At 42.0% G+C, this 12060-nt stretch overlaps 1 protein-coding gene across 1 annotated transcript in view; it reads left to right on the forward strand.

Moving 5' to 3' along the window:
- Nucleotides 1–12060, forward strand: part of eif3ea (eukaryotic translation initiation factor 3, subunit E, a) — a 117895-nt gene that overhangs the window by 48023 nt on the left and 57812 nt on the right. Inside the window, exons 4-5 of the mRNA XM_060922285.1 lie at nt 10593–10635; nt 11360–11464. Of these exons, the coding sequence (XP_060778268.1) occupies nt 10593–10635; nt 11360–11464 (148 nt within the window). The remainder of the gene's footprint in view (nt 1–10592; nt 10636–11359; nt 11465–12060) is intronic.

Raw genomic sequence — 12060 nt, forward strand, 5'->3', positions numbered from 1 at the left:
TGTCATCTTGCATCACGTTTCTCTCCAAGACGTCTCCCTATTTGGCCGATATGAGCCTATTCCCCGAGTGAGTTGGTACGGTGGCTCGACCCCGTAGAAAACTTAAAGTTCGGATGAAAGTTAGTTGAATAGGTTACTGACTTGTAGGCCTACATGTTGCCTGCCTGACGCGTGCTTCTGCCCAACTTGCACGACAGATTACTTGTTGAAAAGGCCCCTTGGATTAGATTGGCCGCGAGCAGACTGAAATGCATGTTAGAACGCTCTCACCTTTTTTGTAAAGCGTCTTCCAGATCCGAATGGGTAAGGGCAAGTGAAATGGTATAAGGTCTTTAATAAAACTCAGTGTGTGCTTTGACGCATGCATTCGGCAATTTAGGTCGTTTAACAGAAGCAGCAGTCCAACCTTGGAAACCCGCAGTCCTCAATGTCACCACACACGCTGGGTATTCCTCATTCGATGACGTAAGTGATATCCCACACACCCATGTCAAACGTAATTGGCTAAGACATCTGTCAAAAGTTACGGAGTTGCATTCCTCAAGAAATATTACGGTAGACCAAGATTATAACATTGAAATGGCATGTTTATTATCACGTAACAAAATGTTGTAAACAGTATTATAGAAATAATTTCATTCATTCATTCATTCATTCATTCATTCATATTGTTTCGGTAGAAAACTATGCAATGCAAAATCGTTTAAACACCAGAAAAGTGCTGGGCCTCAAGATTCTAGATAGAACGTTCGGACGCTTTTTTTTTTTTTTTTAGACCCCGGCGAGTATTCGGAACCGGCCTTTATTTGTCACAACACACGCGTACACCCGGCCGTTAAAGGGAACTCGGCGGTTAATTGGAACTCAGCTATTATTTGGTACTTTACGGTATACAGTACATCCTCCACTGATTAATTGTTGTTGTCTAATTATTCAGTGTGGCTCCTGTATGGTATTTAATGGTAAAAAAAAGATAATAAATAATAATTTCAAATAATCCATAATTATATCTAAATTATAGAGCCCTATGTTTCAAATCCCTAAACTCCCATTACTAATTGGTTAATTAATAAAGCCGGTAACCTAATTAGCAGCCATTTGACAGCCTGGTATTTGATAGATAACTTTCCCCACTCCTACCTCACTCCCTGTCAATCCACACGCATGCAGGCGCACATTCCAAGCCAGCACGTGCTCGGCTATATAATGAAAACCATCAACAACAATTCAAAGATTTGGAAATCGCCACATACTCAACGTAAATATACAGTTGAATAATGATCCCGCCAACAGAAATGTCAACAAATCCACGTGTATGACACGATTAAAACCAATCAACGACCGTTTACTTTTCAGCTCAAATACACGAAGCGGTATTGGCCGGTTTCGCAAATGGAATATTGCGCATGCGCACATCGCTCTTTCCGAATAGAAACATCTGGTGATTCATCAAAACAATATGTCGAGTGAGATGCTTTGGAAATCATGTGAATAAACTGATAAATTTGATATGTAACCCGAATATCGGCGTATTTTGGCACTTGTCCGATCGGACAAGTAACTGAGACGACGAACTTGTCTGACATAAAGTATCACTTGTCGCAGACAAGTGTTAATGTTGAGCCCTGCTCTGGCTGACTCAAACAGGTTTTCCTCCAGAATTACCCTGTATTTAGTGCCATCCATCTTTCCTTCAGTCCTGACTAGCTTTCCTGTCCCTGCAGATGAAAAATATCCCCACAGCATGATGCTGCCACCACCATGCTTCACTGTAGTGTTCTCAGAGTGTTGGGTTTGTGCAACACATGGTATTTCCCTTGATGGCCAAAAAGATCAATTTTAGTCTTATTTGACCAGAGAATCATCTTCCATGTGTCTGGGGAGTCTGCCATATGCTGTTGGGCAAACTCCAAACTTTATTTATTTATTTATTTATATTTTATTTTTAAGCAGTAACGCTTTTTTTTCTGGCCACTCTTCCATAAAGCCTTGCTCTGTGGAGTGTACAGCTTAAAGTGGTCCTATGGACAGATTCTCCCATCTCCACTGTGGATCTTTGCAGCTCCTTCAGTGTTATCTTTGATGTCTTTTCTTGCATCTCTGATTAATGCCCTCCTTGCCCTGTCTGTGAGGTTTGGTGGGCGGCCTTCTCTTGTCAGGTTTGTAGTGTTGCCATATTCTTTCCATTTTGCTATAATGTATTTAATGGTGCTCCCTGGGATATTCAAAGTTTGGGATATTTTTTCTAACCCAACCCTGATCTATACTTCTCTACAACTGTTTCTGACCTGTTTGGAGGCTCCGTGGTTCTCATGTTGCTTGCTTAGTAGTGTTGCAGAGTCCGGGTCCTTCCAGAACAGGTTGATTTTATCCAGACATCATGTGACACTTTGATTGCACACAAGTGGATCTTAATCAGCTAATTGTGTGACTTATGAAGTGAATCGTTTGGACCAGCTCTTATTTAGGGGTTTCATATGAAAGGGGGTGAATATTTATGCACACTCCAGATTTCTGTTTTTTCATCTTATTGTGTCAAAAATAATTTGCACCTTGAAAGTGGTAGGGATGTTGTGTAAATCAAATGGTGCAAACCTTCCAAAAATACATTTTATTTCCAGCTTGTAATGTGACAAAACAGGACAAACACTAAAGGCCTCTGTATGCTCGCGCGACAAGGCTTTCGCAGATAGCTTTTCGCAGACAGTTGTGATTTATTGTTGAGCGGGGATAATAGGCGTGCGCGATGTTATTCACCGGCACAACGCAAGGGGGCGCGAAGTCGCTAGGAGTAGTTGGTGGGTGTGGTTAGTGGAGTGTTTATCCTCCGGTTACTTATAATGACTAGAACTTTTTTTTATAATGACTAGAACTGGAGTCGTATAGATGTACATACTTCCTCAATCAACCACTCTCCGTGCTGCTCCATCTTCGCTCGTGTTTTTAAAAATGCTGGTCGTGAAAACAAACCAAACCGGGAAAGTAGGGAAGCGGAAGTGCGTGTACAGCGGATGTAGAGTGGACCAATCAGAGCCCTCTTGTCTGCGACGCTGTCAGCGAGGCTTCTGCGGTGGTCACAATTTTTGGGAGGTGCGCGCAGAGCATCTGCGAAGGTGGGGGGGCTACGCAGACACTGTCTGCGACGCTATCTGCGAGGACTGGGTTGTCAGCATAAATTGGCCTTAAGGGGGATGAATATTTTGCAAGGCACTATATATAAGTAAACGCTTTATTATGCTGCTGAGTCTCATGGTTTTGAAGCATCCGAAACTAAAGTGTTAGCTAACCTACTACACTACAACCCTACTATAACAATCTCTTTTACTACAAATGTTTGCATAGAACAAACTAAGTTCATGTCCCCTGCCTTTTAATAACAATGACTTGGAGTCTTCCAAAAATAAATAAATTACTGTGTCGTGTGTGTGTGTGTGTGTGTGTGTGCTGTGAATGCCATTAGGACTAATTACAGTACTACAGCACCTGTTCCGGATTAGAGTGCAATCACAGCGCACACTTAAAAGGACACTCTAAACACACAGAATTGGCGAAGTATACGTGGGGGCTGGAATGAATACTTGTACAAGAAACTGTAGGTGATTGTGGTTGGGAAGCCATGGCCTAATGGTGGGAGAAGCAGCTTTGGGACCAAAAGGTCGCTGGTTCAATTCCCTGCAACAGCAGGAATAGCTGAAGTGCCTTTGAGCAAGGTACCTAACCCCCAACTGCTTCCCAGGCTGCTCTGGGTATATGTTGCTCTGGATAAGAGCATCTGCTAAATGCCATTAATTTAATGGAATGTAGTTCAAGTTTTTTTTTTTTCATAATGTTTGTCAGATGTGAAGGAAAAACAGGTTTATATTTCAAGTCTAATGACCAAAAACTCAAATTTGTAAATGCAACATGACAGGGTGGTGTCTCAACATGATACGTTTTCAATACGATGCATTATAAAAGTACAATAACCGAAACTTAATAACTTTGTTTGCATGATTCCTGTAGCACCTTAATAACATTTTAATGAAACAAAAGCCGTATATTAGAATATAACGAAGTTAAACATGACTAAGCTTTCACTAGGGTGACTCACAAGGTGTGTCTGAAGCACTTTTTTTTTTTTTTTTTTTTTTTTTTGTTCTGATGTTAGCTTGGCTGTCTGTCGCTTTAGATGTGTTTTGTATCCTGTGTTTTCCACTGGTGAACGAGTGTTCTGGTCGCCCTGCTGATTTCTTTAGCCTGCGAGGAGAGATTGCCGTGCATGATCGTGTGTGTTAGTGTGTGTGTGTATCTGTCTTTGGAGCCGGGCAGTAGGTTTTAAGACAATGGAGGTTGAACAAGTAATGTTGTCTCACTTCAATGCAGGGCAACTGGAAATCTTCTGATGGCATCGTTGCTTCCCGTGTATGTGCTGTCAGAAAGATATAAAATCATGAATAGCTTCACTCATATAAAACGTGGAAATTAAGAAAATGAATCAAGCATTCACTAAGTATCTCTGCTGCTCTTCACCACCGAGCACATGTATAGTGGTGCTTGAAAGTTCATGAACCCTTTAGAATTTTCTATATTTCTGCAAAAAAAAGACCTAAAACATCATCAGATTTTCACACAAGTCCTAAAAGTAGATAAAGAGAACCCAGCTAAACAAATGAGACAAAAATATTATACTTGGTCATTTATTTATTGAGGAAAATGATCCAATATTACATATCTGTGAGTGGCAAAAGTATGTGAACCTTTGCTTTCAGTATCTGGTGTGACCCCCTTGTGCAGCAATAACTGCAACTAAACATTTCCGGTAACTGTTGATCAGTCCTGCACGCCGGCTTGGAGGAATTTTAGCCCGTTCCTCCGTACAGAACAGCTTCAACTCTGGGATGTTGGTGGGTTTCCTTACATGAACTGCTCGCTTCAGGTCCTTCCACAACATTTCGATTGGATTAAGGTCAGGACTTTGACTTGACCATTCCAAAACATTAACTTTATTCTTCTTTAACCATTCTTTGGTAGAACGACTTGTGTGCTTAGGGTCGTTGTCTTGCTGCATGACCCACCTTCTCTTGAGATTCGGTTCATGGACAGATGTCCTGATATTTTCCTTTAGAATTCGCTGGTATAATTCAGAATTCATTGTTCCATCAATGATGGCAAGCCGTCCTGGCCCAGATGCAGCAAAACAGGCCCAAACCATGATACTACCACCACCATGTTTCACAGATGAGATAAGGTTCTTATGCTGGAATGTTTTTTCCTTTTTCCAAACATAACGCTTCTCATTTCAACCAAAAAGTTCTATTTTGGTCTCATCCATCCACAAAGATTTTTCCAGTAGCCTTCTGGCTTGTCCACGTGATCTTTAGCAAACTACAGACGAGCAGCAATGTTCTTTTTGGAGAGCAGTGGCTTTCTCCTTGCAACCCTGCCATGCACACCATTGTTGTTCAGTGTTCTCCTGATGGTGGACTCATGAACATTAGCCAATGTGAGAGAGGCCTTCAGTTGCTTAGAAGTTACCCTGGGGTCCTTTGTGACCTTGCCGACTATTACACGCCTTGCTCTTAGTGTGATGTTTGTTGGTCGACCACTCCTGGGGAGGGTAACAATGGTCTTGAATTTCCTCCATTTGTACACAATCTGTCTGACTGTGGATTGGTGGAGTCCAAACTCTTTAGAGATGGTTTTGTAACCTTTTCCAGCCTGATGAGCATCAACAAGGCTTTTTCTGAGGTCCTCAGAAATCTCCTTTGTTCGTGCCATGATACACTTCCACAAACATGTGTTGTGAAGATCAGACTTTGATAGATCCCTGTTCTTTAAATAAAACAGGGTGCCCACTCACACCTGATTGTCATCCCATTGATTGAAAACACCCGACTCTAATTTCACCTTCAAATTAACTGCTAATCCTAGAGGTTCACATACTTTTGCCACTCACAGATATGTAGTACTGGATCATTTTCCTCAATAAATAAATGACCAAGTGTAATATTTTTTGTCTCATTTGTTGAACTGGGTTCTCTTTATCTACTTTTAGGACTTGTGTGAAACTCTGATGATGTTTTAGGTCATATTTATGCAGAAATATAGAAAATTCTCAAGGGTTCACAAACTTTTAAGCACCACTGTAGTTTATAATTTAATAAAATATTATAAAGAGCAGCAGCACAGTGGTGCAGTGGTTAACACTGTCGCCTCACAGCAGGTTCTGGGTTCGACTGGGGCCTTTCTGTGTCGAGTTTGCATGTTCTCTCCATGTCTGTGTGGGTTTTCTCCAGATGCTCTGGTTTCCTCTCACAGTCCAAAGCCATGCAGATTAGGTCACCTGACTACTCTAAATTGCCTGTAGGGGTGTGTGTGTGTCTCTCTCTCTCTCTCTCTCTCTCGGTGTGTGTTAGCCCTGCGATAGGTTGGTGACCTAATTAGCTCATCTGGCCATAAGGCTGATGAGCTACTGCCATGGCGTGGTGTCCGTCGTCCACAATTCAATTAAACTGTATCTCTGTCAGTTCTTCGCTGATTTCCGTTCTGATTGTTTTGTTTGAAAGAACGCGTCCGCCCGCACAAAACTTGGTCATTGTTTTTGTCAAATTGTTTCCTAATAAGTTAACTTGGCCGAATTAACACGTTTTCCAGGCCTCTCGCTAGAATTTTAGCTCCTCTCTCATTTCTCATCTGATTCCAGTTCTGATCGATGTTTTGGGTAGATCTTCCCTTGAGGAGCAAAACTTGGTTTTGTTGATTTTCCTGTTGTAAGCAATTTGTTTACAACTTTTGTTTATTTTCAGTTAAATCATATCTCCTCCCTCTATTCTCAATGCATTTCATTTCTGATTGTTTTGTTTGAAAGAACTAGTCCTTCTGCACAAAACTGGGTCATTGTATCGTCATTTTTGCTAACGAGCTGCTAATTAGATCAACTTAATGAGTTTTCGGACTTCTCATTAAAATTGCGTCTCCTCTCGCAGTTCTCACCCGATTTCAGTTCTGATCGATGTTTCGGGCAGATCTTCCCTCGGGGAACAAAACTTGCTTGCTTATTTACAACAGGAGAATCAACAATTTGTTTAGAATTTTGTTTTTCAGGTAAATCGTGTCTCCTCCCTCAGTTCGCAATGGATTTCAGTTCTGATTTTGTTTGAAAGAAGTAGACCTTCTGCATAAAACTTGGTCATTGTATTTTTTTTGTTTTTTGGGCTAACGAATTAGTAATTAGGTCAACTTCACAAATTTTCTTCTGACTAGAGTTGTATCTCCTCTCTTTTATCATGTGAATTCAGTTCTGATCGATGTTTTGGGTAGATCTTCCTGTGAGGAACAAAATGTCGTCCTTTGTTGATTTTCCTGTTGTAAACAATTTGTCGTGGAGGTTGGTTCTCTTTCACATTGTCACATTTCAGTTCTGTTTGATGTTTTGGTCGTCATGGTTGTTTTGATGGCAGGCCAGATGAGCGACGACGTCCTTGACGTTCTGGTTTTACTATATAGTCTTTTGAGCATATTGTATGATATGGAGATGTGTTGAATTGAGAGCCTTGCATTGAATATGATATGCTGTATCCTTCCACTCTTGGTATACAGTGCCTTGCAAAAGTATTTATCCCCCTTGGAGTTTGTCCTGTTTTGTCGCATTACAAGCTGGAATTAAAATGGATTTTGGAGGGTTAGCACCATTTGATTTACACAACATGCCGACAACTTTAAAGGTGCACATTGTTGTTTTGTGACACACAAACAATAAGATGAAAAAACAGAAACCTGGAATGTGCGTAAGTATTCCCCCCCCCTTCATATGAAACCCCTAAATAAGGGCTGGTCCAATGAATTCACTTCATAAGTCATATAATTGGTTGATGAAGATCCACGTGTGTGCAATCAAAGTGTCACATGATCCGTCACATGATGTCTGTGTAAATCAGCCTGTTCTGGAAGGACCCTGACTCTGCAACACTACTAAGCAAGCAACATGAGAACCAAGGAGCCTCCAAACAGGTCAAAGTTGTGGAGAAGTATAGATCAGGGTTGGGTTATAAAAAATATCCCAAACTTTGAATATCCCAGGGAGCACCATTAAATCCATTATAGCAACATGGAAAGAATATGGCACCACTACAAACCTGACAAGAGAAGGCCGCCCACCAAAACTCACAGACTGGGCAAGGAGGGCATTAATCAGAGACAAAGACACCAAAGATAACACTGAAGGAGCTGCAAAGATCCACAGCGGAGATGGGAGTATCTGTCCCTAGGACCACTTTATGCCGTACCCTCCACAGAGTGGGGCTTTATGGAAGAGCAGCCAGAAAAGTCATTGCTTAAGAAAACACATTTTGGAGTTTGCCCAACAGCATATGGCAGACTCCCCAAACACATGGAAGAAGATTCTCTGGTCAAATGAGACTAAAATTGAACTTTTTGGCCATCATGGGAAATGCCATGTGTTGCGCAAACCCATCACCCTGAGAACACCATCCCTACCCGGGTATGTGTAAACGGCGCGTAAATCAAACGGTGCTTAAAAAAAAAATCAGTTTTAATTTCAGCTTGTAATATAACAAAACAGGACAAATGCCAAGGAGGATGAATACTTTTGCAAGACACAATTTAATAATAATTGGAATGGGACAATTTTCCAATTTGTCGCCTTTCACTCATTTTCAGTATATTTTTGGTTTAGGCTTTGCTGTGATTCAGATTCCTTCAAATTTCATTGTGTTATTTACTTAATGAAAGAATGCCCCCTCCCATCTGTTTTTCCTCTTAAACATGTTGATTTCATGAAGTGTGATGATTAATCAGGTCACATATTTTAGACACTTAATAAAAATTGAATTGACAAGATCTTAACCTTTCCAATCTGGCACACATTCCTGCCAATATCCATATCCAGTTTTGTTGGATGTCTTTAAATGATTTATTGTCTTGTGTTTATAAAGCAGCAGTGTTCTGCAGATCTGAACTGATATTTTGATGAGCAAGACAAACCCTCATCATGTTTCTTTCTGTATAGCTCTCCGAACTAATGAGCTTGAAGCTTTCTCAAGATTTGTTTGAAGGTGCCTTATGTTGTTTGTTTGTTTTTTGTGTCTGCATTTCGAAGTTGGTAAGAGCTAGCTGTTGTGCTGGTAGTAGGGGGGGGGGACCTCTGTTTGGTCTGTGCCCATCTGTAACACGATGCGGTCAGTGTTGGGCGCTGCTTTTCTCCGTATCAATGAGCCACTTTGTTTCCACAGACTCATGTTTTCTCAGGAAATCGTACAGGATGGCAGTTTGCGGCTCTCAGTCTCGTGTGAGAGCCCTCGGTAGGTGGTAGACGCGCTGGTTTGCTTTTTCGTTTCTCACACCAAAACACGTTTATCACAGTTGAGGATTAAGCTGTGGCCGTTTTAATTAAGCTACCCAGTTGCTCGTCTGCTCCTCATTAACGAGCGGCTTTGAAGTTTACTTATTCGATCTGAATATATAGATTTCAAAGGGCATTATTTGGTGTCTGGTGTTTCACGAGTCGAAAACGCAACCAGGAAATGTGGCCTGGGACTTGTATTTATTTGTTCCTGTGCCGAATAGCTGTTTCTGTCTGTCTGTCTGCTCGAGGCTGTCGTTCAGGACCGATGCTGGTGAGCAGGTGACTGTCGGGATGGTGATGAATGGATGAAATGGATGTTGGGTATGATTGTGGATGAGATTAAACCACTAAACTCTGAGCGCTTGTACCCACAGAACCCAGCGGCAGCGGCTCCACCTCAACAGGGAGGCTGCTGTGGTCTGCTCGGGATGGCTGACCAGGGAGGAGCTGCTATCTCATCCACATACACAGATGTGTGAAGTAGTAATCACGAGCACACAGTAAAGGGACGATGGTAGTCAGACTGAAAGGAATGGAGAGGGCAGTTGAAAGCAAAGGTGCTCCCAGATTGAGGCTTTTATTTTTTATTTCATTTTTTTTTTTTTTTTAAATCATTATGGGAGGTTTGTTCTCCACCCGGCGCTGCAGCATATGTTGGATGACAGTATAATGGCACAGAAGCGGCGCGACAGGAGAACGCCTTTATAAACAGCCTTTGAAGCTCCCCTCAAATAAAATAAATCGGCGACCTCCTCTTTCTGTCTGGCTTGTACAGAGACGCACGGTTTCGTGTGCTGGTTCTGCAGAGTCTAGCCACATTTGGGGGGGTTGGTGGTGCGGAAAACCTGGCTTCCAGTCCCTTTTACCTATTTATCTGCCTCCAGTCACACGAGCAGCACCAGGTCCATGTGGTCAGATAGTGATACGGCCATTTTGTGGCGTTGTGGGTTTTTTTGTTGGTTCTTCTTCTTCTTATTATTATTATTATTATTATTTTCCCTTCTCTCATTTTCTGATTTTATTCTGAAATTTTGTCTTTTGAGCGTGAAGTTCTTGGCTTTCCTTTATGGTTCAGATAAAAAGTTTGACAGGCTTTCTGTGTTTTAATGCCCCCTCTCTCTTTCCTGTGTAATACCTTTAACAGAAAGCATGAGTGTTGTGCGTCTCTTAAAATGATTACAAGAACATGTAGTAACCTTGAAAAATCCCTACTCACCACAACTTTTTTTTTTTTTTCTTCTTCTTCCAGGGACGGGCGTATGCTGTTTGACTATCTGGCTGAGAAGCATGGTGTAAGTAACTCCACTGGTGCTCCGTGCAGTTCTCATGACTCCTGTGTGAACTCGGCCTTGTTTCAGGGGGCCGGTGGGAGGGGCGGCGCAGAGCGCGGAGACGTTAAATGACTTCCCAAAACCTTAACTCATTTTCAGGGCTTTTTATGGCTTGCAGAATTTTTCTGCAGACATTTACATTCTGTGGCGAATTGTTAAGAATAAGCCGAACAGCTCCGAGACCCGTGGGGCTGGCCGCAAAAATGCTTGGGGCTTCTATATTTGACGTGACGGCATTCCCCTCCCACCCCGGCATCCCACTGACCCAGGGCCTGTCCTCAGTGCACCTCAGTTCACAGGCCCCGGTGCCTTTTTAGTGTGCTAATGCAGGGGTCATTCACATTAACAGCCCTTAAACAGCACCCCTAACGTGCACTACCCACACGCCCTGCAGCTCTTCCAGCCTTCACACTGGCCTTCAGTTCTGTGAGACCTCCTGTATTGGGAAACACGGTGGCGTGTGTGGTCTCTATTGTCAAATATTCAGATTTTGGGTTTCTCCCAAACATGCTATTCAGAAAGTTTGAGAGTTCAGTCCTGTCTTTGCCATTTTTCTAAACTTTAATGGGGAGGGCTGTAGAATATATTCGGAATCTGTGACATCATTAACTGCAGTGATTTTTTTTTTTTTAATTTTACATGGTTGTCGTTCTTTTTAACCTCCTTCACACGTTTTTCTTTGCAGTTCCGCCAGGAGTATTTGGACACTCTTTACAGATATGCCAAGTTCCAGTATGAGTGTGGGAATTACTCTGGTGCTGCGGAGTATCTCTACTTCTTCAGGGTCCTGGTAGGTCTTTCACTAGATTTTTAATCTATTATTTATTTTTTTTAAACAGTTGTACTTCATTAGTTGTATTTAATTTGTACGTCGTCATTTTTAGTTCCTCTGGCCAACAGGCGATGAGTTTGTCATCATGTGTTGTCCGGCGTCATCCACGTTTCACGAAAATCGCTGCTTCTCTCTCAGTTCTTCACTAGATTTTTATTCTTTTTGGCAGGAAGGTAGGTCTGCCTGGGGTACATATGGTGTCTCCTCAAATTTGCATAATTGCAATTAATAATGAAGATATGGAGTAATTAAGCCCTAACGAGCAGTTTCCACACACATCGCTACTTCTTCAGTTCTTCACCGATTTTGATTCTTTCTGGCGTGAAGGTCGGGGTACCGAGGGTGCATATAACTTCTACCTAGATTTGCTTAATTACAATTATTAATGAAGTTGTGGACTAATTAAGCTTTAGGGTGTTTTCACACTTGGTCCCTTTCAGCCATCTAACCGAACTCACATCGATGACTCAGCATTTTTTGCGCATATGTGAACACTCCAACCGTACCCAGACCCCTTTAAAGCGAACCGAACTGAGACCACCTCAGGAGGTGGT

The sequence above is a fragment of the Neoarius graeffei genome, chromosome 5, assembly GCF_027579695.1.
Source record: "Neoarius graeffei isolate fNeoGra1 chromosome 5, fNeoGra1.pri, whole genome shotgun sequence".
Classification (NCBI taxonomy): domain Eukaryota; kingdom Metazoa; phylum Chordata; class Actinopteri; order Siluriformes; family Ariidae; genus Neoarius; species Neoarius graeffei.